At 39.7% G+C, this 27,177-nt stretch overlaps 1 protein-coding gene across 3 annotated transcripts in view; it reads right to left on the bottom strand.

Annotated features, from left to right (window-relative positions):
- Positions 1-27,177, bottom strand: part of NFKB1 (nuclear factor kappa B subunit 1) — a 58,906-nt gene that overhangs the window by 11,275 nt on the left and 20,454 nt on the right. For 2 of the 3 annotated variants that reach the window (XM_075090737.1, XM_075090738.1), the window contains exons 4-15: positions 26,184-26,224; positions 23,472-23,570; positions 16,178-16,326; positions 14,505-14,668; positions 13,585-13,743; positions 11,505-11,609; positions 9,476-9,567; positions 8,763-8,901; positions 6,186-6,308; positions 5,633-5,722; positions 4,507-4,701; positions 1,644-1,785 (exon numbers count right to left, since the gene is read on the bottom strand). In XM_075090737.1, coding sequence (XP_074946838.1) covers positions 1,644-1,785; positions 4,507-4,701; positions 5,633-5,722; positions 6,186-6,308; positions 8,763-8,901; positions 9,476-9,567; positions 11,505-11,609; positions 13,585-13,743; positions 14,505-14,668; positions 16,178-16,326; positions 23,472-23,570; positions 26,184-26,224 — 1,498 coding nt within the window. The remainder of the gene's footprint in view (positions 1-1,643; positions 1,786-4,506; positions 4,702-5,632; positions 5,723-6,185; positions 6,309-8,762; positions 8,902-9,475; positions 9,568-11,504; positions 11,610-13,584; positions 13,744-14,504; positions 14,669-16,177; positions 16,327-23,471; positions 23,571-26,183; positions 26,225-27,177) is intronic. The other variant, XM_075090739.1, reaches the window with a different exon arrangement.

Genomic DNA, 27,177 nt, shown 5'->3' on the forward strand with positions numbered 1-27,177 from the left:
ATTTTTTGCCATATAATTTGCATGATTAAAGTGAAAATTAGGGAAATTGATTTATTAATTTTCACCTTTAAAAACAAAACAAAAAAACCAAAAAAAAACCACCCGCCACAAAAAACCCCCAATACCAGCTCCTGCGAGAGCACTGGAAGACAGTCACCAACAACTTTGTTTTGTTAAAAAGCTGCAGAGTAATTTAGATGTAATGTAATTACATGCTCACAGCCCAAAATCCATCCCAGAAGACAAGCATGTGAGTTTGAGCCTCACGTACTTGCAGGTACTTCTTGATCCAGAAAGAAAACAACTATTTACCAGCATTCTGAAAAGTATTTTCACTTTGTTGAAATGCCCTGCAAGTCCAATCTGAGGGGCACCTTATTGATATTTAAATCCAGGTCCTACTTGCTCAACACTCCTCTACCCCGTTTTTTTGGTTGGTGTTTTTTTTGTTTTGGGTTTTTTTATTAAACACAGAATCTGTATTGTCCAAAGTGCTAGCAGATTTTGTTGCTAGCTCCTGTCTCCTTCATATTCCTGCTTTCCTCAAACCAGAAATTAGATTGCCAACTGAAAAGCAAAGCAAGTAAAGTAGCTACCTCTGATTTTGCAGTCCTTTATCAATAATCCCAGACCTATTTTCACTAAAAGTAGAGTTAAAGTAGTAGCCTCTCACAGAGGAATCAAATGGTGGGACAGCATGTTTCGAGTCACTTGTAATTTTCCATCTAGCTGGACACCTCAAGGCTTATATGGCTTCTACTGTACAAAGTACTCCAATTTAAGGAAACAGAAGTGATTGCACAGGGCCTGTCCAAAGGTGGCCAGCTAAAAAGTGAGGATGTGATAATGCCACTTGCTTATTCAAGAGATTATCTTTGCATGTGTTCAGAGCCATTTCCACTGAATTTGCTTTTAATAACTACTAAACATTAGTTCCTCCCTGTATTTCACTCTGATTTCCACAGAATATGCATAAGCTGTAGAGGAACAAAATGGGTTTCCACTCCAGCTCACATTACTGAAGGACTGATAAGCAAATATTAGCAGCCAAGTGTGCCAGAAATATCCACGCAGTCTCTTGGAAGACAACAGTATGGTCGGATGTAAGCAAGGGCAAAATACTGCCCTTTGGGAAGCACCTGGTGTCAGTGGGAGAAAAGCAGCGCGACCCTCCAGCTATTATTTCTACATCTCCTGGTGCGTCTGTAACTTAAAGCCTCCTATGAAGACTTAAGGACTTGTATGGAATAAAAAGCAGGGCACTCTCCTTCAGTACAAAACTGAGTATCCCCATCAACTGGGCACCATGACGCAAGCATAGCACTTCATGCTCAGTCAAGATTTTAAGTAAAAAAAGGCAAACAAACTCACACCATGCTCAACACACCCTCGGTGACCAGATTACTTTCTGACAGGTACTGGATCAGTGAACTCTGTGCTGCGAGTGACTTTTCTGCCAATGCAACAAAAATGCCTGAATCGCAGCCGTACCTCTCCTAAACAGCACAAAGGCGAATGACATTTATTTGCTTAGAGCAGCGCTGCAATCCATGACCGGCACCCACAGGGGACAGACCAAACTGACCACACCATTCTGCCATCAGAAACATGACTTTCAACCCAGTAAGTACAGGCCAACTCACTTGTCTCCGTTATCATCCTGGACAGCAGTGAGATGGCGCTGAACAGCCAACAGCATCTTCACGTCTCCAGTTACAGCGAAATCAAAGAGAGCATTGCAGTGACGCTTGGCAAGCTGCATGGCCTTCTCCAGGAACAGACCGTCTGCAACACAAAGTTTTGTCTTCATCAGTTCAGTTGCCTTCCTTGAAACACCACCTTGTTTTGACAGGCATTTGTGCTGCCGAAGAAATATGAAGTGCAGACCACCAAGCATTAAGTACCGATTCACTGAGACAGGTTGCTACTTACTCCTGAGAGGTAAGGGTAGAGGGAATGAGTCCCTTGGAAGAAAAACTAGGTGCATGCTGAGCGTACAGGAAGCAGGAATCCTGAGAACAGTCCAACTCTGGTAGCTACCTTTGGGTGAGTGGCACCGAATTAATCGCACTGATGTGCTCTTGTATGTAATGAGACAAAAGGAGCGTGACCTTGGATTTGCTTAGAAGCAAGCAACATCATCTAAGGACTCTTGTACATAGAGCACTTAAAAGAACCTCCCATGTAGTTCTGGGTAGTTTAGGCTTCAGGAAACTGAGCCGCAAGAAGCCTAAGTGACCTGTCGATTATTGCACAGAAACTCACAGAAAAGCTATGGAAAAAATGCAGGGCTTTGTGCCCCCTCTCTGACTCAAACCATGCAGTCTCTCCTGCTTTACAGCAGTGGTGCAGAGTCTGTTCGCCTCTTTGAATCATTCCAGTGTTTACAATGCTTAGTATTTGTAGTCTCCTGATTTTGGATTTATAAAATGTACAACCACCGAGGTTTCAAAAAGCAGAATTTGTCATGGTGGGGAGGCAAAAGGGAGAAAGGGGAGGAGAGAAACTCATTTGTGGAAAACAGTCACTCCAGCTGCTCTGTCAATACCTTCGTGGTTCTGTATAAGCAAGAAACCAGCGAAAATGAAACAGATGAACTTTCAAACCACAGTTGTCATTCTGGGAACCAGTATCATCTGAAACTGGCCTGTATTTTGAACTATTTCATGTTTCTACAAAGCCTTGTAAGGTTAGAAATGACTAACAGCAAACAAGTAAAACAGACTTGGTCATTTAAAGCACACAGATGGGGAGAGAATACCCAGGATTTCCAGCAACACAAACCCAGGCATTTAGGCTGGGTTAGAAGCGTATTCCTGACAAACATGAATACATAGCTGAGTAAGTCTTTGGCTTACAGAAGCTATCCACAAGGCTTACTGTCCTAGCCAATACATCACTGCGGCTCCTATACTATATGCCCAGGCTGATACATTTATATTTGCTATTTACCTCTTAGCAATAAATAACAGCATTACACGGATGTTACGTTCAGGATAAATACCCAGGGAAAAGGGTGTTCAGCAATTCAGTCTTTTTTCATTATGGACAATTCTAAAGTCCAAAAGCCTGAATGTGGAACCTCCTTGGTTTCCCATATCAAGCACACAGAAAAAATATCCTTCAAAATACTATGAGATAGCATATTTTAGTCTAATACCCAAATGTTCTACCCTGCAGTAGTCATTTCATGAAGCCTGTTGTTCCGTATCTATTCTTCATATAATCTGGAGCTTGAAATTGGCTCTTTTCACACCATTATAATATATAAAGAAAAGAAACAGTCAAAGTTCCTGCCTACAATGTTCATTACTTGGAAACCAGGCCAACAGTTCAGGCCCCTCCTCAGTGCCTGCTAAATGGACATTATTATTTCTTCACAAAGCAGCAAAGCATTTCGCTCTCTGAATCAGCCACACCATTTATCACAACCAGAACTGCAAACAGCAAGTTCTTCAGCTTTTCTGAGGAGCACCATCTTTTTCTCAGATCACAAGAAGCTGCACCTTGGAGGTTTTTACAACTACAACCCATCCACTATGTGACTTTGGTTTCCCAAGCCACAGTTTCTAGTGCTGTTAATAGCAAGAATCACAGAAGGCCGATACACAAGAGAGAACATGCCCTCTCCCTGACCAAGGAGAGAACAACAAAAGCAGTCTAGGTCACACTGCACTTGGTAAAATCCAAGAACAAAAAAATTCCTTCCTGCTTAATTCCTACCACTACACGTCTCTCTAATCCAACTGGTTTTTTTTATTTTTATGAGACGCACGATTACTCAAATCCTTTAAAAAAGTGACCATCGACTCTTTTCAAAAACAGTCCAGGAAAAGGAAGTTTTACTGTCTGGGAAAGGGTGATAGGAACTCTTCATATATGTTACAACTCTACTGCTAAATCATTTCTACTGGCTACTCCTGCCTTTCTCCCATTTTGTTCACCAGTTTGATGTGTAAGACTTTGCTACCCAACGGTGTTATTTTACCGTGTATTTATCACATGGGAACAGATACATTTACATTTTAGATTCAAACCTTTAACACTACTTTGCATGCAATTTAACAGGATTGCAGGGAAGAACTACTGCAACAATCACACCAACATTGACTTACTCATCCTAATGGAAGCCCATCAAGTATCAAAAAGCCAAGTCAACTACTGCATTGTATTGAAGGTACCTTCACTGCTTTCAGTGTTCCTCATCCACGTTTATTATGAAGCAGTGTTAAATGTGCCCAGCATGCTAAGCTATCTCTTCTCCTCGCATGACAAGCAGATGTTCGGTTCCCCAGTGGCAGTACAAAGGTGGAAGATTATCTACAGAACTATGTATGGGAAGGGACCTTAGATCTGGGGGAATGGATTCCCTCCTGCTTCCTCCAGGAGGCATTACTGTATTTTGGAAACAGCAAGCAGATGTTTATGGAGTTTCCAGGCCTTTAACACCACCTTTGCCCATACTGTAGTCTGATCCACCCTAAATACATTTACTTGCTCACTTACCCTGCCACCTGCAGTCTGCTTCATTGACTTCAGTTTTACAGGAAGAAGCAGCATCCTCTTTCTCTTCATTGTCACCAGAGGTTCTGCACTCATTCCTCTCTGCAATTTCCACTTCTATATCATGTTTCATGTCCCATTTGTCACTTTGTTTATCAGAGCTCTTCCCATCTTGTTCTGCTGTGCTATCCGATAGTCCTTCAAACAAAAATTAGTATCATTAGTGTCCAATATTGTTGCTTTTTTATGCAAGTGATGAAGCTCAACTAGCCATAACCAAACCCTAAAGAACTCAATACAAAAATTTACTTGGACATAGGTGTTAACATTAAACACTCGTGAATCGTAATACTCCAGATGCCACCACACATGGACAGACATAGTAATGTAACTTGCTCTAAAGTGATGTTGTGTTTTTGCCAGCCTCTGCTTTAAAGATAAACTTTTATGTATAACAACAGATATACCTCTCTTTTTATGGTACAAGAATGCAAGTCTGAAGTATTCCCAGGAAATCTCACAGAATTATTGAGATTTACTTTTGTCTTTCTGACAGCAAATTCATCCCTGAGACTTTGGAAATAACTACAGAGTATTCAACATGTAGATTTGAAATTACTTCCCTGTTTTAGGAAGCCAAAAACGCCCTTATTATTAACTTAACATTTTCCATTGACTTTTATGTTTTTTTCTCCGGGCTACTGTGTAGTACCAGACTCTGGCAACAAAGGAAGGTACCTTTTCTCTGGTCTGGCCCTTGGGTCACCTGTAATCAGCATATTTAAGGAAGCGAAAGGGCTGCTGCTTGAAACATACGCTGCATATAGAATCATACAGAGGGGTTTTGGTGACTGATTCTCAGGAAGGAATCAGCAGTAAAAAGGAGCACGCGCACAGCTTTTAAGGCAGACTTGGAGAGAATTAAAAAGAAGCAGGGCAGTAAAATCTACACAAACCCCTTTGCTGCCAAAGGTTCTAGAAAAGGGACTGATTCTAGGGAAAAAAAAAAAAATAGCCCTCCCCAGCAGACTTAGCTGGACCTGCATAACACTTCAGCTTATACTGTAGAAGAAAATAAAGATGGTCAAACTCATTTAAACTGTTACAAGAATGACATTTTTACTGTTACCGTGTTTCATTCCAGTATTGGACTTTGTTGTGCCAGGGTAGAAATGCATCCCTCCAAAAGCAGAGTATCCATATGAAGGATAACTGAACCCTAAAGAAAGAAAAAAGGTGAGGAATTAATAGAATTACACCAGAAATAATTGAGAAGCTGTTTAATTTTAAGCATCCAAGATGGTACTTAGCCGAGGTGTCTCATGAATTTCAGTGCCTTTGAGGCCCTGAGAAGCAACCAAGCTAAGGTGTGATGGGTTCTTCACTCAGACTTCCTCAACTAGAAAGGTGTTATCTGTGACTTAAAGCTTCAAGGAGGAAAAAAAAAAAAAAGTCACCACAAGCCTTATATCCAAGTAGGAAGGCAAAGGAGCTGAAGAAATACTTAGAAAACAAGGAGATGATTGACTGAAATGATCACCACTGGTACAAAGACAGGAGAGTCAGGTCTTATCTACCTAGGAGGAGATGAAAACCTTATACATTTTAACAATCAAAATAAACATCTGCCCTGCTCTCAAAGTAGAGCCCCTTCCCCTCTTCACCCAAAACCGCCGCCTTACCAGAGCCAGCACCGCCACCTCCCCCTCCATACATGCCACCACCTCCTGCGCCACTGCCTCCGCCATAGCCATCAGAGAAGTTTGGCATGAGCTTCTGTCTTTTCCTTTGCACTTCTTCTTTATCTGGGTTAGAAGGAATAGACAGGATAAAGAGTCACTCTTACTGGTGGCCATGCACAGAGCTGGATGTGCATACAGCAAGCATTACTGAAGTTTCCTAGTTTATAAAGGAAAATACAGAGAGCTGTAGCAGCACCAACTCTCTTTTAGCTCCAAATACCAGAACAACTTTGTATGTAATGGAGCAGTGGGAATTCCTATGAGAAACAAGCTAGTGCCAAGACCCCGGCCAGACCAACAGCATTGCTCAGGCCTGCGCAGTCTCTTCAGTTACGCCAGGTGCCTTGTGCTCAGACTGAGAGGGGAAACGTGCTGAGATGTCTTAGGGGGCTCAGAGCTTCCTTCAAAGGTCTCTCACGTACTTAGAGCCCTGAAAAATTAGTGGTCCCAAAATTGTCCTATGTGTAAGCCAAGCCATAAACTAGCACAAGTGCCCCAAACCACAAACTTGGTTCAAGAAAATTTGCCTTTGGGGAATATAAGCACAGACCCTTTTACTAAGCAAATCTACTTCAGAAACAGACCTTTATCAGAGGGTCAGCAAATCACAAGGCACCTTGATTTCCACAGAGCAGAGTACCTACGGTGCCCTTTGAACTTTTGTTAACGAGTAAGGATGGCAAGAAATGGTAAAGACAACATTTGCTTGAAATGATTTACTTAAAAAATCAGAAAAGCCACCAGAATAAAGATAGCTTGCTTTCAGGCAGGATGTAATACTGTCAAACCATGCTGAGCAGCAGTAATAAAAAAAAAAAAAGCCTAAATATTTTATAGTGTAAGTACAAAATAACACTTAGCCCCCCTGGAAAGCAAAACATAGATTTAAAAGAAGTATCCCAGTGACTGGAGAAAGTGAAAATGTCATGACAAGAGCTACAAAAATAGGAATACAAACATTACAGGAGTTAAAATCCAGTAGAACCGTTGAGGAAAGAACAAAATATCCTTCTTTCATTAAACAATCTAGTAGTTTTTGACAGCCATATGACAAAAAGAAATTTCATGCACAGGCACATCAGTCAGTGCATCAAATGAGATAGCTGCATGAAACAGCACACTGAAAAGTACAAGTGCGTTACGTCCAGGCATACATGGTCTGTAAGTATGTATGCATGCATGCACCAGGCATACTCACACTGACGAGGAGAGAAAACTCTAGAGAGCAATCTAGTCAGAGAAACAAACAAAAAAAATCCACATATGCATGTCTAAGTTTATGTGAACACTTGCAACACGGGGAAAAAACAGTCCCTATATGGTAATTTCATGCTTATGTTGTGTAGGGGATCTGAAAACGCACATAATGTTGAATTAATTGTATTCCATTAAGAGGCATATAAAAGAGGCTTGCTTCAAATCTGGCAACTTTGCTCAGTTGTACACTTCACTTTCCATAAAACTGGTGCAAGAGATTCCCCAAATCATTCCCGATACAATACCCTTTAGCAACTCTGGAAGTTTTTGTGAATGCATGCTTTCTGCTATTTTATTATAATAGGCTTGAAGTAGACCCCCTTGGACAGCAGCCACCACCCCTCCCCTCCTCAGCTGCCTGTAGTCCACTACCACTGATGCACATGTATTTTAGAGAGTTTGACACGGTATTGATTTCAACATGGCTCTAGGCAAGGCCCTGAAAACGTGCAAGATTAGGCTTTAATAGTGTAGCCTGCAGGCAGGTAAACTGTACTGAGACAATAATCTTTCTGCTTAACAATGAAACACCAATTCTGACTTGGGCCTTAAGGCATTTCCTTATCATTAACATTATTGATATTTAAAACCATGACTGCTGCTGCCATTCATGTTCAAACATTTCAAAGGTAGACTTTAAGGGCACAGATTTGCTAGATCTCTGCACAAATCTCCTTTCACTAATAACTTAGGAAGCAGGTCTGATGCTAAGCGACTAACATTTTAACACAAGATACTGAAACAGCACTTTCCTTGCTCTCACAGTAAGTTGCTTGGACTTTACTAAACTAGTGCAGGCAATTGGGAAATTCAAAATCATCAGTGAAATCGTGAGGCATGACAGTAACAGGAGAGAACTGCAAAATACCTACTTTTTCCATCAGATACCAACCAGTCTTTGGTTTAAGGTTTCATCTGAAAGTACTGACAGTAAAATGTCCTCAGATATTATTTTGCAGAAACTCAGAGGAAGAGAGTGCCATCTACTGTATGGACAGGCGTGCGTGCATATGGGAAGCTTCCAGGGAGTAAGCCACACCAGGGAAATATGTATTTGCTGCCTAACCTACAAACCTATTACAGAGCTACCACTTTTCATATTAGCTCTGCACAAAAGGAGGCAGCAAATATCCTATTTTCTAAAAATAACAACTACGAAACAAAAAAATCCTTCATCCAGCAAGTCCTATCTTATTAAGAACATTCCTAGGGACCCTGCAGTTTCTGTTTCCAATCTATAAAACAGATTTAATGAATTACCTTTGATTTCTGGGTAGTAGAGAAAAGGCTTTGGTTCGCTTGTTTCTAGATCAGATTTCCGACGCAGTTGTACAAATACAGATGCTGGCTTTGTGATATTGACATCTCGATACTTGGGTGTTTTGAACACAATAGCAAACTGTGAAGGAAACAATGATAAGCACACCTATCACGGAGCATGGTTTTTGACAACTTTGCTTTTACATTTGTGTTATTTTGTAGGAGTTGGCTCAGGGCTTGGGAGGCAACAAGGCTGCTACAACAATAAAATTCCATTTTAGTTTTCAGTTGCACTTTTGAGTTTGAGTCCTAAAGCCTTCTGGGAAAGACAGAACTGCCGTGCAAAGTATCACCACATCACATGTGTTAGTACTGTATTTTATCCCCTCATCATTTAGCATCTCTTCTGTGGCATTCTCAGTGTGTTCACAGAAGCTCTGAAAGCTTTTTATAGATCCTATCCCAACTTACACTGGGTGCATGGTAAAGCAATGGGTCTATCTCCCATTTTCCTTGCACTGTATTCCTAATTTGCTCAGTTACTTAATGTGTGTCTTTAAAAAAACAGTTAAGATTCAATTATTATGAGAAAGTAACTAACAAAAGAAGAGGTTAGTATGGGATACATTTCACCTAATTTACTTATTATAATCTAATCCTGGTTTACAGAGATGAGAAAATCATTAACAAATGACAAATGCTCTGTTACTTACCTGTCTATGTACATCTGTAGGAGAAAAGTCTCCAAAGCCTTCCCACATACCTCCATTCTCATCCTCCTCATAGAAACGTATTTGAATATCATCTGCAAAGAGTGAAAGAAACACTCCTTGGGACATCTGTGCATTTGTTTAACATTTGGGATGTTTGTGCACTTGTTTCACCTTTAGCTGAGTTATTTCAGATAAAAATCAACATAGTTATGTTTTGGCTGGATGATGATATTACATAAATAATACATGAATTATCATCTTTATCCGTTTTACGAAAACATCATAAATAACCCATTTTTTACATCCATTTTAGATCAGCCTAATTCTAATGACTTCACTGAAGTTGCTCTCTATTTACTGAGCATAAATACTGAGCATAGTACTGAGCAAAAAGGAGAACTAGGTTCACTACCTCTTCCTATTTTAGGGCTACAAAACATTCCAGAGGAGCTTTATTTGGAACAAACATGGAGGGAGGGGAGAACCTGAAGCGTGAAACGTAGAAACCACCCTCTCTCCTCCAACAGTTTCAGTTCAAAAAACTGTAGCAAAACCTGAAGTGCCACAGTTCAAGTTCCGCTTGCTGCTGGCAGAGTGCCACTTTGGAGCTGCAGCTCAGAGAGACAGCAAGGGTGTGAGCGAGCAGCACGTCAGCAGTGATCCTCACCCCCCAAACACAGCATGGGCCAGAAACATGAGATTGGCTTCTGCTCCTCTAAACAAGTTTTCTTTCATTCTCTTTGTATTTATTTATTTATATTTTTAGGAGAAGCTGGGAAATATCACACTAGCACATTCCTTCCCCAGCACTCCAGGTGAGAGAAAACTACAAAAAGCCAGTTCTCTCTTAGGGTGACTGATGGAGGACAGGCTTTTGGAGCAGACAGACTCCTTCCTCTGATCCACCACCTGCTAGTCTCAAGACTGTGAACCACCACTTCCAGTCCTGGTGTCCTGCATGCTCAAGTTCCTTCAGGCAGGAGGTTTCTGAGAGCAATGAGGTCAGGGGAAACCCCGATCCGGCTGAGGGGAAACCCCACCTCAGGGCTTCCACTGAGTCAGACATTTATTTACTTATTTTGTGCACAGGAGTTATGTTTCATCTCAGTCCTTCTGATAGCAGAGGGTATATACACTACTGAAGGAAAACAGGTGTATCAAGGCTCCTAAAAGCCCCCAAAGCTCTCTTGCTTTCCTAAGTGGTAGAAGAACATTTGCAAGGACAGGTGGAAAAGGACAGCCTGTATTAATAGAAAACATCAGTGTGATTTTAACAACATGTGCGGGGACTGATTCTGAACAGGTGAGAACAGGGCACCTGCTCCACCATGCAACCTATGCCAGGGAGTCTCAGGTATTACCTACAGCTGAAAAATGCAAGGATTTCCCTCACTCCCATCTTCTTCTTTTAGTTCAGTCCAAATACTACAGCCAACCACATTAACCATCATATTCCTTTCCAAAAACAAAATATCCAAATCCATGCTGCCCGATCCTGACACGTTCATAGCCATGAGCAGAGATTACCAAAGTGAGTCTGTGAAAGTACCTGTTTACACCGAGTAATCTCTGCCATTAGCATATACATAAAAATGAAGTTACTAGCAACAGTCCTGAACACATTCAGTTCCCATCAGTGGTTAACAGAGAATGCTCACACTCTTAATCAGGAACTTAATAATAAATCAGAAACTTCAGAATAATTCAGAGCAGGTGTTAGCTAATGGAGTCAAACATCACCCAGGACCCACCACCCGCAAAAAACCCAGAACGTGGGCAAGGGCAGAAATCTGAGAAGAATAAAGATGATCATCTGGTCTCTGTGGAGGCAACGTAAGCTGAATTTGCTTTGCAACAGACTCTTTTGATGAATTAATTTTCTGGACTGCTGGCCTGACTTCCAGAAAGGCTGAGCGCTTACCAATCCCGCTGCGCTGTCAGAGCAGGGGAACACTAAGGCAGTACAGCAGGCTTCATGTGTATCCTAGATGAACACCCAGGTGTGCCTTATGTTACTCAGGACTCTTACCTTTTTGAACCTTGTCACAGAGAAGGTAAATCTCTTCTCCTCCTGTTACGCACCCTGCTGTTCTGTCCATCCTTACAATTTTTAAGTTCGAGGCGTTGGGCGCTTCTATTGAAAGGAGAGATTAAGAAAAAAAGCTTACCTTCGTAGCAGTTTTAGATTACCCCAAGCACAACACACAGAAATGCAATAGAAAGACAAGCGTCTAATACGACCCACCTAAATTTGTTTAACTGTGAATAAATCAATGGTTTTTCATCTGAAAGGCATCATCTTGCATCCTCTAAGCTTTGACCAAACTGTGAACTATAAAATAAGGCCCTAGCTATTCCAGCACAATTACTGCACTAGTAAAGTAGCAGAGCAGTGCATTGCATCCAGCATTCTGCACTAGTACTAACTGTATGACAAGAGTGCATTACAAGAGAAAATAATTTTTTCTTCCCTGCTTTCTTGACAGCGTGACACTCTTGAGAGCTGTTCCCTGCCTCTCACCCTTTGAACGCAATATGCAATGCTTTGCTTTACGCTGTGGCTTACTTGAAAGTGCTGTCAGTCCTTTGTCAACATACTGGACTGTGATCAAAAAGCCCACCTCCGCAGACCTTAATAGAAGCATCAGTGGACACCTATTGGTCCTCCAGACACAGCTTATCATCTGGTAAGTAAAAGGAGCTGTGACAGACAGTTATGCTACGAGTTGTGTCTGTCCTGTGGAAGAGGCCTGAGTGGTGTCAAAGAAGAGTATTAGAAAAAAACCCTAAAAAACCTATAAAAATCTTTTGGGACTAACAACCAAGAATTCACCTTGGGAACTCAGAAACTAGTAACTGACATCTATGTAACAACTTAAAACAGCAGAAATGTGCATACAAAATTTCCCCTCTATTTGTCTCCTTAGTTGGAGTCAAAATTTTGATGGCCAGATTCATAAGGATAGGGTAACTTCAACTATTTTCACATGTATGGCTTGGCACATGCTTTATTGTCTGTTGATGCTTTGTCTTCCTCCTCTTTGCTTTGCAAACGCTCTCTATCATTATGCAGGTGTGAGATAGAGTAATGAAAACAAATGGAATCTGTAATTGTTTAATGAAAATCAAGAGTCCTCAAAGACACTGCTTGGTAAATCACCTCAGCCATCAGATGAAAGGATTGTGTTTTCTCATCCAGAAAATGCAGGTCATGTGTGTCATAAGAAGAGCAGACATGTTTTTTCATTTTTTCACTCAGTGAATATATGCAAAATGGATGTGCTACATCACTACATTCCCCAATCAACAGCAAACAACGGACCATATTAGAACAGTTGCATTGAATACCTTTTCATCTAGACTTTGTCCTTAAAAAGTGATGATACAGACATGACTGTTGCACAAAGGAAAAAACATGTACTTTTTCTGAGTCATTACAGAATGACTATCAGAGGCACGGTAATCCACAGCTACAGGGAGGAAAACTCAGGCAGCAGGAAGGGTTCAGGTAAGATAAGTAAGTAGAATCAAAAAGTACAAAAGAAACATGAAGTGAAAAGATTCACTTAGAAAAAAGACAAATAAAGGGATGTAACAGAAGTATAAAAAATACTGACAGATCTAAAGGAAATGGTTGAGAACTCTGGTTGCGTTAGTCTCACAAAACAAGGACAAGCAGATGGCCAGCAAAACTGGAAGCCTCAAAATTCTCAACAGGATTGAAGCGCAGTCATTTTTTCCTCACATTTAGTGTTACAAGGCTTTGTCACAGAAAGGAAATGAAAACTCTGCAAAGTGCAAGCCCTTCTTATGAATGTAACAAGAATTTACAAAATCCTCATAATAAAAGTGGCAGGATTAAACATGATAACAACAAAATAAAGTCTACCTTTACAGTTTACATCACCACCTATGAAAAACCAGAATGATACCATGTGTACTTGGATAGGTATGGGGCCAATTATCCATGGGCTAGTTACTTGTTATTGATCAAGTAACAGGTATGCAGCAGAGCCAGATGACTTTATGTATAGCAGTACCTACATTATAATTTGTACGTGCAAAAGCTTGCCCCTTATAAAAATGTAATTAAAGCCAAATATACTTACTGCTGTCATATATTGCATCTGATATAACAGGATCAAGCTTCCGTGTGAAACTACCATTACTGTCAGGGAGGAAGGCTGTAAACATAAGACGCACCACACTGAGATCCATTTCTTTAGTCTGCTGTACTGCTGCCTGACGAATAATTTCTCTTTCTCGTTCTGGAACCAGTAAGTAGACAGATGAATTAACAGAAGGGGTATGGGACCCGTAACAAAACAGAGAGCGCATTTTTCAAACATCACTATCAAAAGGCACCAACAGCGAGCAAATGTTTTCTTTTTAATCTGGTATCCATTGGCTTCTCTCTCTTTAAGCAGAGAGGAGCAGCTATTCACAACACACTGCACTCATCTTGCCGTTTGTGCATCAGGTGTTATTTAAGATAAGGCATATAATTAAGAGACACACAGAAAATTACTAGTTTCTGCTCTCAGTTTATAGAGGTTGCCAGAAGGACAAAGGCTGCCGCTAAGGACATCTGAATGCCTCTATACAGTGCCTGAAAGCAAAGTAGATCACAGGTTTTTCATGGATAAGGGTGAAATGCAGCTGAATGAAACCGGTATTCCCAAAAGAAGGTCTCCAAGTTACTTAAGGACATCATGTCTTGCAGCGATAATGCAAAATGACTGTTGATCAGCTTATTGAACAGGATAAGAGCAACGAAATATAGGTGTAGGGGTGGGTACAGGCAGCTATGGAAGAAAGTCGCTCCATTCTCATGCGTGTGTAGACAGCAAAGACTCTTTCTCCCAGATTCCCTAAAACATGGCAACAACACACCAGCTCTTAAAGCACATAGCCACAGGCTGTTTTCCCACCCAAGGCGTTTTCTGGCAAAGAATTTGTGTTTTCAGAAGCTAAGCCTGCTTTTAGTAAAAGACCTATTAGAACCAAGCCATCATTTATTTCTACATACCAGTTAGCTGTCTGTCTCCACATCCATCTGCCTGCAGATAGCTAAGTTCAGGATGCACCAGGAGTCCTGGGTTGTATCCCTTTTTGCAAGCATCTATCATGCGTGTTTCCAGAGTTTCAAACACTTTCTTCTTTGTGACATGAAGTATTCCAAGATTTGCAAACCTGCCAAAATTTGATTGAGGGAAATATTTTCTTTATGCTAAACCTGCAGCAGCAGGCAGTCTCTCTCTTAGCAGAGGCAGCTACACAACTGAAATCAATGGAAGGACTCTATAGGCTTACTTAGGCACTATTAATTCTTGAGGGCAAATTTTCCAGGAAGAAAAATTCAGCCAAGCTTACAAAACACGTAAAATGTGCAGCATTATATGGCAGTGATTGTATCGGTGCATGGGATTTTCCCATGGCATAAGTAGTAACCTATTAGGTTACTTACACTGTGGAAGTAACTGACAAAACATTTGAAAATCTGGTTGTCCCACTTTCTTTGCTCTGTCTTGGCAATGACATTAATATGTCATTCTATATGGCTGTTAGCTCCATCCGTTCAAAATGATTTGGAGAGCAAGCTAAGAAGCTAAAAACAGTGCAGCATTTCCCAAAGGAAATGTTTTAAGCAATGCTCTGGACAGTCAGCAAGACACTTCAGGTATCTGTTTGAATGAAAAACTCCATAATGCAAGAACTGCTTCAGTAAAAATCTCCTGGCACATTTAAAAATCATTTAGATCTGGAAGTATGAAAACAAGACAATAACTCAATTTTCACGTGGGTCAATTGAGGATAGGAAAGCTGTTTCTAAACATCTGATGAAAAACAAGACAGGTTAGGAAATGAGCCAAACTTTTCAAGATAAAAGGAGCATTTCAAATAAAGCTATTTAAATTGTTGTGCTTGGTAAAGTTAGCACACTGGGCTTGGACATCAAAAGTTACAGTTTAAGAGAATCTCACTCTCCCAACCTTCTCAGCTTTTTAAACTTCATCTTTACCAACAAAGACATTCTTGAGATCACAGAACTAAAACTCACAGCCAGCATGAAACCTGATCTAAGCCTGAAAACGTAGACAGGAGCCTCAGCTCCATTTACTGATACAATTATTCTTTTAAATTAAACAAGAACAGACCAACTACAATTTCACTATAATCTTACTGCTTTAAACATAAAAAGTTTGACTCACTTATTATTTTCATGTTTATACGTGTCTTGCATTAATTTCAAATTTATTAACTGTATTTTCTTAACGTTTTTCTATTAACTATATTCCTATTGGCAGATTTCAGCAAAAGTAAAATATTGATCGAAATGGTAACAGAAGCTTTCCTTCAGTAATTTTACAGTCCCTTCTCTTCATCAAAACTACTTATATTTTAAAGAATGAGCTTACAATACACATTTAGACTGCGCACCAAGAGATTGAAAGTCTACAGATTCTAAGTGAAAATTAATGTGCTTAAACCTATTTAGCTTGCTTAGGGCAAATTCTACAAAGATAAACAGAAACCTCATTTATTTTTCTATTTAAGATACAAAAGACCTACAGATCAGAACGTGAAGACTAGTGCTCCACTTAACTGCCTCTTAGTAGTATTTTTGTATTGCTTCTTCCAGCGTTTATACCTGACTCTCTCTGTCTTAGCCCAGCTTTAAAAGTGAGTTGTCAGACTTACCCTACAACCATATCTTTAGGTCCTGCATTAACCGTGCATACTCCGTCTTCACAAAATTTACCCACCAAGCTGTGAGCATGCAAGTGGACGTACTTCCCATTAGTAACTAACTGGACAATTACTTTTGCAGGTCCAACATAATTGCAGATCTGTAAATAAATATAAAAAGTATGTGGTTGGTTGTTTGGGTTTTTTTAAATGGATCAAGTAATGATTCCAGTTGAGTATCTTCTGTCAGCTAAGTACAATCAAGCTTACACAGGAGAAATGTGTATGCCTTTTCTCATGAAATACAAATGACAAACTAACTGTACCAGATCATCACAAAGAAAAGCCAACACTTTTTTTTGTAATTAAACTTGACATAGGAATGGCAGGAGTAGAGGCCAAAAAAGTTAAGAAATAAACCAAAGCTAAAGGAAAGCAACCTTCTGTTTCTCAAATCATGAATCTCAGTTTTACATTCTGGCCAATTACTCCACAATGCTCTCCTTAAATTTCAGTTAGTATACTGAACTCACAGTAAATATTGTTACATGGGAAGAAGCATAGAGAAAACGTACACACGTTTAACAAAATCCCTTGCATTATTTTGCCCAATTTAAAAACACTTTAAAAGTTATTTTTAAACATGATTGTTTTAAAACATTTTGGCCTCATTACAATTACTTTTCAGGTAGAGATTTTAAAGTGGATTAGTTCTATATTTATAGGTATTTTGTTAGTTCAATATGCTACGTCAACACACATCACCCAGCCCAGTAAATATTTCCCTTAAGTGTACATGAGGATATATGCTAAATCCCCACCTAAGATTTTGCAGGACTGGAACTATGATAAACTGGGTGCCTTAGCATAGCCAACTCTGGAGGACTACAAAGCTTTTTTATCCTGTTACAGTTTCTAATCACCACACATTTTTAATAGCTTGTAAAACTGTGACGTCAAGTAATGCCTCAAAAAGGAACCTAAAATTACTAATAACATACCATATCAGTAAGTTATTTGCCTTACATATATTACTTACAGCTTTATTGCCTTTCCTCACAAGTAAAACTCTTCAAGTCAGTTATGCACCACTTTCAAATTATGCTGAATATAAAACTACCCCACTTTCAAAGAGCAAACATTACCTTCCTTTCCAATTCACTTAATTAACCCTTTTATCAAGGTTGGGTTTTTTTTCCCCCTCCTTCTCTAATTTTCTTCAAATTTGCCTTGGGCAGATTTCTTTGTATTACAGCAGCTTACAGATCTAATCAACCAAGGTATTAAAGGATCATGATAAACATTAAAGAAATGAATCAGTGATGAACTGAATACCTAAGGTTATACTGTTGATAAAATGCTGATAATCAGGGATTGCCACGATTTCACCACACTACTAAGTCCTGCTAGGTTCCTTCACTCCAGTTAACCCCTCTCTTGAACCCATTCCGTCACAGCTGAAACACTCTGCATACATACTACACGTGCCCTCCCTGTCTTCCTATTCATTGCTAACAGCAAAAAAAAATCCCAACTATGAAAAAGATGTTCCAGGAGGAACAGATGTGCAAAAGTCCTCTCATTACTCACTGCCTGCTAGTTAACTGTATAATACTGTATTAATGTGCATTTTACAAGTAGCAGTTTCTCAAATACAAAACACGGGGCACTCATGCTTCCTATTTCCAAATTGTAATCCCTCCTGAACTGAAACAATACAGAGATGCAGAATAATCACTGCTTCACCACTTCCACCGTTCACCAGCAGTGAGAAAATGCAGGGATCCCTATGTAACTGTCACAGTCATCTGAAAATAAAAATGACTGTGTTTGATGCTACATGTCACCACCACCACCACTACATCAACTTTGCAAGAGGGGGTCTTTTTAAAAATTATTTTCATTTTATCCCTCACTAAAAAAGCCTTTCCCTGCTATGAAGTTCCCAGCACATCTACAGCGTTATATTCATTATGAGTAACGTGTGTGTTCTAGCATCACATCAGAAAAGTTCAAGAAAATCCTTCATCAGCTGTAGAAACCACAGTGAAACTGTAGGTAGGACTGCTGTACGTCAAGGACTTTCCAGCCTCTGAAAGCAGAACATACAACTGCAGCGGTAACCAGATTGCAATCTTCCCCAGTTACTCAGCTCAGCATGATCTTTGTAGTCTCTTTCAGGGGAAAAACAAAAAGAGTTTTTAAAATGTAATACCTTATGTAGGTCATAAGGCAAGAAAGGACTATTTTTGTCATCCAGCCTGATGTCCTATGCTGCTAAGGCTACAGAACATCCCTGAACTGTTTCCTATCTATATTTCTTATAGACAGACTTTACTACTTGATTTTGAGACATCCAGGTTGTCTTGGTGCTCAGCAAAATTGCCTCAGTGGTTAAATATCCTTATGTACCATAAATTAATTCTGATATAATTTTCCTGTGGCTTTGAATCACTGACACCACAATTTCAGAATAACTTAAAATTTATTCTAGCACTCCGATATAAAAATAACTGTACATTTTACGTAAGAGCTTAAAAAACACTGTCAAAGGCATTAAAAGGTAGATAGCGTATTGCAATGCTGGATATCTATAGAAACCTAAGGATTATGGTGTTGACACAAAAAACATACCCAGCATGACAGGCAGACAGCACGCGGGTGCTGTGCTGCTCAAAATCAGAGCTGTGATTTGAAAAAATAGTTATTGAAGTCCAAATTATAGATAGAGGAGAAAAAAGAACATAAGGAGTTCCTGGGAAGAGCGTAGCTGTAATACTTCATTACATCCTGTACTGAAGCAGCATTCAATTGATCTAATCTGATGAAGTTAAAATGCTGCAGGCTCACATTTATCTGCTGTTTCTGTTAGAGAGATTCGTCTGAGAGATTAAAAGGACCTGTGAACTTGAAATTGAGTCAGTTTCAAAACAAAAGTTGAAAGTTTTTTTAGTTATTTCACATCCTCCTGCGATCCAGACCCCAGCCGATTTTTTTATAGTTTCTAAAACTTTACAAAAAATTTATAAGAACGTTTTCCTACTTCGGAGATGTTTTTTCCAGTTACTCTTACAAGCAAGAAGTGAAACCAACTGGTCAGTGACAGAAAACAAATGATGGAAAAGACCATGTCAAACCTTCAAAGCCAGCAACTACAAAAATACCTGTTTCTCTTTCTAATCACTTTGTTACAGCAACTATAACCCTAATCCTACCTAACCTTCAATGTGACTAGTGCCATCCTCAACGCGCACATACAAAAAGTGTTCCACAGATGAGGCACTGCTCACTCTTTATAAACAGTATGGTTTCACAGAGTAGCATAATTTTTTTCCTCCTAGTTGCTAGTTTAAGACAAAGTATTTCAGATGTGGTATGAATTGTTTAGGCAACTGAATACTTACTTAGAGGCCTAAGAACAAGCAATATAGAAGTGACTTAAATGGGAGCTGAGGATCATCTGATCCTCTGAACGTGAGGTCGCTCTCATGCCAAAAACACAGAGTTACACGCCCTGCTTTAGGAGCCCAGCTAGAGGCACTCAGTGCCCCATATTTAGCCAAGTTAACTGTAACAGTAAAAAGCACAGATCTCACTGAATTTAGCTTTGGCTGAATTAGGTTCAGGACAGGTTTTTAAGAGGGGTAAAGCTCTATAACAGAAGGTCTGCTCTTTCTTCTCTGATGTTTACTCCTTAATTCAGCTGTTAAATGAATTTTTACCTTGTAATCAGCCACCTATCACTCTACAATTTAATTCCTATGGGGAGAAAAAGGTAAATATGCTGCTCCTTTCTTCACCAAGAAGGCTTCATCAGCAAAGTAACTTGCCTAATTTTCCATAAATTTCCTTCCAGAACTTGAAGTATGTCCTGAAATCCCTGATTCCAATAAGAATGCTTATCTCCAAATTGAGGTATAATTTAGGATAGCCCCAGGACATGAGTGGATGGGGCAGTTCTGTTTGGGTACCTGGGTTCAGGGCTGCCTAACTGGTACGCAATTTCAATTTCCAAGCTGAACTGCACAATGTCCAAACGCATCTGCAGATAGATGGTGCTCACTAGCTCGGGCACACCTCTGAGCAATTGGTTACTCAGCCTCTGGGCTGGAGCTGATTTACATCCAATTCACAGAGAACAGGCAATGTGAATTTGCAGCCACCCACATAGATTTGCCCCCAAGGAAATGAAAATTTAGGACATTTCCTTCACACTGCTATTTTCAGCAAAATCTTTTCACACCCAAGACTGGACCAGGTACTTTGGTGTAAAACATGAATATGCCTACACTAACATCAGTATGCAAGATCAGGACATGCATGGTAAACGTGTAAGACCACCAGTGGAAATTTTCTGCACAAGTTATCTCAGTTTTTCAAATACATAAAACCAAACAAATTACGAATAAAAAATTTAGATACTTAAGTAAGCTGGTGACAGAATTAGACAATTGAGTTTTATTCTTTCTGCTTATACTATCGACTGTTTTGTTTCCCCTGGACTAAAAGCTAACGATGAATAAGCAGCTCAGGAGCTTTGATTTCAGCTGTTCTAGACAGTAAAATTTTCCAGTATTGTGTTACTTACACTAAGCAGATGAAAATAAAATTTAAATGAAGAATTTTAAGATAGCTTTCTACTGTAAATGATGAAACTTGTCATGAAATGTAACTTCATTTTAACGTGTGCAGTATCTACAACTTCTCTGCTCTCCATAAATGCAAAGTTATACAAAATCCTCTGAAAATATAAAATGTTTTGTACATTATATTATGATTACTGTTAGCAAAGAGAGGGTTAAACAGAGAAATGTAATTCCATAAATCATAATGATTAATATCATTTTTGATATTATAGAAAAATTCTACTGTTATCTAGACTCCATTTGTCATGACTGTGCTGTTAAAAGGAGGTTTTAAATCAATTTCACCTTGCTGGCCAGCACAGGTTTGCCTGAAGTGTAAAGGCTGACATTGCAGAAGTGCTATACTAACTCCTGATGTACTATAGAGGAGATAGTTAAACATGTGAAGACACAGCTAAGTCTTCAGGACTCCAGCCTTTAAATGAAAGATACATCTTGATGTGTTCCAGCTCAGCTACAAGTTAGAGACTAGGTGCAGGGGGGGTGAGGTTGAACAGTCCACATTATGCAAGAGGTCATATCAGGTAAATGTGTTTTCTTTTGGCCTTCAACCCATAATCCTATGAAAAGGAAGTAGGGAGACCACAATGCTTTTTTGTGCACTGAAAATGTCTATTTTCAGGACATCCCATGGTAGCTACTGGTAGATTACATCAGCTTTCTGTGCCAAGTTGGCCAAGCAGACGAGAGATCCCATTGTGAGCCGCACGGACCACACCATGGCCAAGGTTTAAAGGTCTGTCACAACCCCCCCTTCTTACAGTACAGCCAAAGCTCATGCTACTGTCCTTTCACAGCACTGTAATCAACTAACAGAGGTTTTATGGTGAAAGCCTTGGCACAAAAGTTTTAAAAAAACAAAACCAAACCCAACAACAAAAAAACCCAATGCAACAAGAAACGGCGATCTTCAATTGTGCTCACCTCAGTTACGACAAGGTGAGCACCCTTTGACAAAACACAGGAGAGACTTACAGGAAAAGGTGTGAAACACTTCTGTCTTTACTGGCACCACTTGAATCAAGAACAGGCACTAGCAAGCAATGGCCTTGAGGAATTTACTTGTTGTGTTCCCTTGCCAGCCTCTCCCAGCAGGTGTTGCCATGTGGGGATTTGCACTAGAAAAAACCCAGATGCACACAGTAGGACAAGACAGAGGGAGGGGAAGGGACACACGTGTGCCTGTGTGTGGAAGCTTTAGAGTAAATTAAAATCTGATGATCAATGAAAACAGAATGTTTGATGGAAAGCCAAAGAACATTTTGCTTTCTAGTTTACTCATGGTAAAATTCCATTTCCTGTATAACTCCTCATTGCTCCTTGTCATGCTATTGTGCAACCCATCACACTTTTATAAAGTATCATTTGTATTATTATCAATACAGATTGAATTGGAATCCAAAGGCCTGGCTCAACTGAGGTAAATTATTTTATATCTGAACATACCAGTGAAATTTCATTCACTGGTTCATCACTACTAGGAAAGGGAAAGGCAAGGAGATCCTTTGCTTGGGCTATTCATTTTCGTAGTAGTTTTGCAACGCTACATGAAATCAGCTTTCCCAGCCTCTTCTTAATTCACAAGACTAACACCCTAGGCTATCTCGGCCAATGCTGATTATTTTCCATTGAGTCATACTCATACTGATTCATTACAGAGATGCAACTGTTCCAACTCCTGCCTTTCTCCAGAACTGCAGAACTACACGCATACTGTGGAGAAAGCTGAGGAGTGGCACATGCCAAGTCAGAAGCTGACCGCTTGCCACTCTTCCCTCTCCTTCTCTCCCCGTAAAGGTCCGAGTAAGAGGTAATGCCAGAATTAAAATACATTAACCCGGCTCCTCATGAGACACTCTCTAGCGCAATAGTTCAAAGAGGTAATGCAATACCAGACTAAAGCTTTCATTAAATTAAAAAAAAAAAAAAACCACTGAAAAGACACAGTGTATCTTTTCCCCGCTTCCATGGTAAAAGGATTTGGTGCAAGAACTGTAGGCAAAGACAGTTCTTCGCTAATCCTGGAATGATTAATCACCACTGTTATAATCTTCATATTGTGCTAGCACAGAACCTTTCTTTGATTAACATCCTTGAATTTTTTCCAGGGAAAAAAAGCTCCAAAAAATGTTTGATGAACACCTGAATATAATGCTGCTTCTATTAAAATGGAAGTGTTCTGTTGACTTTAAAGGAATTAAGTCCTTAAGAACAGAATATCCTAGAGATTTTGAATAAGGAGTAACACAAACAGAATAAGAAGGAGAACTTAGTACACAGCATCTTAGAGTGAAGTGGAATAACTGACCACACTCGTGCTTTGCAGTATGCTAGAAGTGGAGTAATTAAGCAGATCAGGCCTTGCTTTACGCTAAAACTGCACCTTAAGGAAGCACTCCATTAGTCTGCATGGGGCAGTGAGGTGGTAGGTGCAGGAAAGCTTACTGCTTAACTGCTGGCAGATAAATACTAAATACAGTGCCAAAATAATTCCACAAATCTGATCGTCTTTAAAATCCATTACATTTTTAAAGTTGGGATCAAAATGCTGTCAGTCTTGAGTAATTTCATACAAATTTATGTTGATAGACAGTAAGGTCCTATACACATACACGTGGCACTTGCATTCAGTTTGCAAAATCAATGATTCATGTACTCACTTTGACCTGAGGGTATGATTTTTTGTTCTTTTCACTAGAAGCACCAGGAAGTCCACCATGTGAGGGCCCTTCACATACATATCGGAAACGAAACCCCCTCTGTGGAAATAAAGGGAAAGAAGCTTGAAAGCTGTTTAGAAACAAAACTAAAACAAAAAAATAGCACATGCATATGTGAGTGCACACACACACACAAGACTTGCCCTACAGCCCACAAACAGGAAAGTTAAAACTGTTCATCCCTGAAATGCTGAGTGCTAGCTGACAAAGCACCACTGAACTGTAGCCCTGGAGAAACTGTTCTATTCTCACTCTTACACACCGCAGCAACCTGAAATACTTCTTTGAGTAAGTGACGATATTGTGAAGCAGAGATCTATTTATACTCTCAAAACAAGACAAAACTTAAAAGACAGAGAATGCAAGAGCAGATATTCTTTCTACCACGATTTCTGCCAGATAGAGAGAATTGAAGCCAATAATAATCACGGAAGTCCAAAGCATCATAAAGAAAAGAACACAGATGAAACAGAAATGCTTCTTCCTTCTAGGAAAAGCATGTGAAAGCTGTGTCTCCAAGTGGAGTCCAGAAACAGTACAAAAGCTTCAGGGAACTTTGAATGGCTGGGTTTTCATCTTAGCTACATAAACAGATGTCTAAATATACTTCAGGGAACTGCAGCATATTAGCAACCACTCTAGAGTACAGGTGTCCATTTATTCTATTTTTATTTGTAGGAAGTAACATTCCCTTTACTTTACAAGGTAATCTGTAAGGCACAAAAGATGCAACTCTTAAGCAAGCGTATTTGGTAACCCTAACTCTACTTAGCTGTATTATTTCACGTGGCCCCCAACTTTGAAGACTCTCAGATCTACTCCCAAGTCCTGCAGATTCTGGCAAAATCCCTGTCTTATATAGGGCTCCCAGTGTCTGTCCAAACAGCACCAGTTAGTGTTCTATCCTTTGTCAAGAATCATTCAGCTTCTAATAGTAGACAACTCTGAATTCAAAGTCTGTATTAGCTGACAGTAAACAACAGTTCAAACATTTTCTGTAATCATTAGCTTCAATACCCATCTCACTAAAGCCGTTTCAGTTTAAAAACTTGTTTCCCAGGCAAATGGGAAGATCTGACTTTTATTCAGATACTGGTCAGACAATGTAATTCAACCTTAAAGCATGTATTTGCCTTCCTACAATGAACTGAGTGACCAACTGCATTGAAAGTGAAGTGCCCAGCTATTATGAGTTAAAGTTGTCCAAAAGACAAAGCAACCCCCGCAGTCACGACGCATGAGACAACCCAGTCTCTCTTCACCTTTGTGCCTTCGGTCCAACAGACCCAGCAGTCATCTGTGTGGCCTTCCCCTGTCTACTGCCCTTGCCACCCTAGCTATGTTTTCATACATACAATCTTACTCCTCCCAGCTGTCTCTTTGCTCCAAAAATTATCACAAGCACAGCACTCTGCTGATGGATCACCCTCATCACCGTGATGGAAACTACTGCCCAGCTTGCCACATGGGTACTCCGCTACAGTAGCTGCTTTCTGAGAAGTCATGCATGGAAATGATGGTTTCTCCTTAGGCGCTGCACATTGTAGGCTCTGCCATGCAGACACGGCCTCATTTGGGATGAGCTAAAACAACAAAGAGGCAGCAGCGTACTCTTCCAAGAGTTTACAGTACACTGCTGTTTCACCTATGACTGTGAAGTCTCCCTATTCCCAGAGGGATGCTCAAGAACAAAAATGTTTTTGGTGTGTGGCTGAAACAAACATTCTCTACAGCCTCCTACAATGGGGAAAGAACTGTGGCATGCTTCTGCAGAAGACCACGTGGAGGATGGGACAGCTTCTAGTCACCCTCTTCCGCTGCCTACTTTACAGCTCCATAAGGTAGGAATTTATGCAACTGCTTAGGAGAGGCAGGAAAGGGGCCTCCATACTGTCAGAGCTCAAGGAGGAATACTTGTAATTGCTGATGCCAGCAAATAAAGGGGAACAATACTCTGGCATACTTCAGGGGTATCTTCACCCAGCAATTACTTTGTACATCAGTTGTATGCACTAACCAGTGCATTGGAATGACTTTCATACTGTCAGATCAGTTTGAGTGAGTGTCTGCTATACAGTCACAAAAAAAAAAAGTTATATTCAAGCATTTATCTTCATTTTTCTTGGATTATTCAAAACAGCCAACTGTGGCAAAAAGCATCTCAAAGGACAACAGGATTTCTTTACAATGACAAAGCACAAGTCAAAAGTTCCTGTAACTTGGGAACAGAATGAAAGATTTTCATTTTTTCTTTCATGTGTTTCAAGAAACATGAAACAAATTCTAAAAATCTTCCGTGTTTGGTCTAATCATTTATGTTTCAAAATACTGGGGTACTGTAAGAGTCACTTTTAAGATGAAGAGTCTATATTTAGCAAGACATTTTTTCAAAAGCCTGAGGTTTGGATGGTTGTTTTTTTTTTTTTGTTTTATGACACTTCCAGAGAGACACAAAGATGAAAACAGAACAAAACAGGAAACGATTAACTACAAAAGTGAGAGGAAAAACTGTTCATGGTTAAGTGCCACATTTGTTATGAGAGTTCAAGTTCTTCAATGTTCATTTTTTCCTCATCTTAAGTCATAATTTTATTCAAATCTAAATACAGTGACACAGTTACCTCAAAGATTTTCAAAATGTACTGTTCTTACCTGTTTTGGCTGTTCTATGATTTGAAGATATGGTCCATCTGCTAACATAAAAGAAAGAAAAGTCATAATAGAAATTATATTTCTATTACTATGGCATATAAGTTGCAGGCATAAAATTGATGTCCTTGAATGTCTTGAGATAAATTTCTGAAAGCACCTAAGCATCTTCAGAACTTAAATTTTAATAAATAATTTAATCACTTGGCAGCCTGTAATTTCCAATGTTCTGTAAGACCAGTGGAGTAAGAAAAGAAGGATTAACTCAAAAAGTTAATTTTAGCTCAGAGGGCCTAAATGGGCAACTCTGATCAGTCAGTTGAGACTCACAAGGGTGAGTAAGAACAAGATCTTCCCCTTGCCACTGACAAGCAGCCTGGCCTTCCTGAGCTAAGGTTAACTTCTGTATTTAAACCCCTTGGGCTCCAAATACTATGCTCACAAGCTTTTGGCCCTAGGGCTTCCTACTGAATAGGTGCTTTTGAAAGTCTAGAGACAGCCAATGGGAAGTTCTGAGGTATGAGAATATAGGAGGAATTTACACTGTCTCAACGTGCCCTAACAGTCAGAACTGCTTTAAAAAAAAACCCTGGAATTGAGGATACAAAACAATTTACATTCTTTTAATAATTTCAGATACATTTTAAAACATACTGTTCTGCTGTGCCTCTAAAAACACTGAATACACTATTTGACTACTGATGCAGACTCTATAGAGATCCATCTTTGAGCATGATGCCAATACATAGGATTATGTTCTATTAAAACCCTATTTGTGTCTTTCAAAGAAAGCTTCCTTAAACAACTTTCAGTCTTGCACCACCCTCTGAACAGTGGCTAAATTAATATTCAAAATTCACCAGTTTAAATAGCCCTTGAGCAAGCCCTAAATCCTGTGAAAACTCAGTGCCACCAGAGTTAGGAATTCATCACCTGATGAAAGCTTAGCTCCAACTCTGACTGTTTAGATTATTTATATCGGGATGGAAAGCTCTCT

Source organism: Phalacrocorax aristotelis, chromosome 4 (genome assembly GCF_949628215.1).
Source record: "Phalacrocorax aristotelis chromosome 4, bGulAri2.1, whole genome shotgun sequence".
Lineage (NCBI taxonomy): Eukaryota > Metazoa > Chordata > Aves > Suliformes > Phalacrocoracidae > Phalacrocorax > Phalacrocorax aristotelis.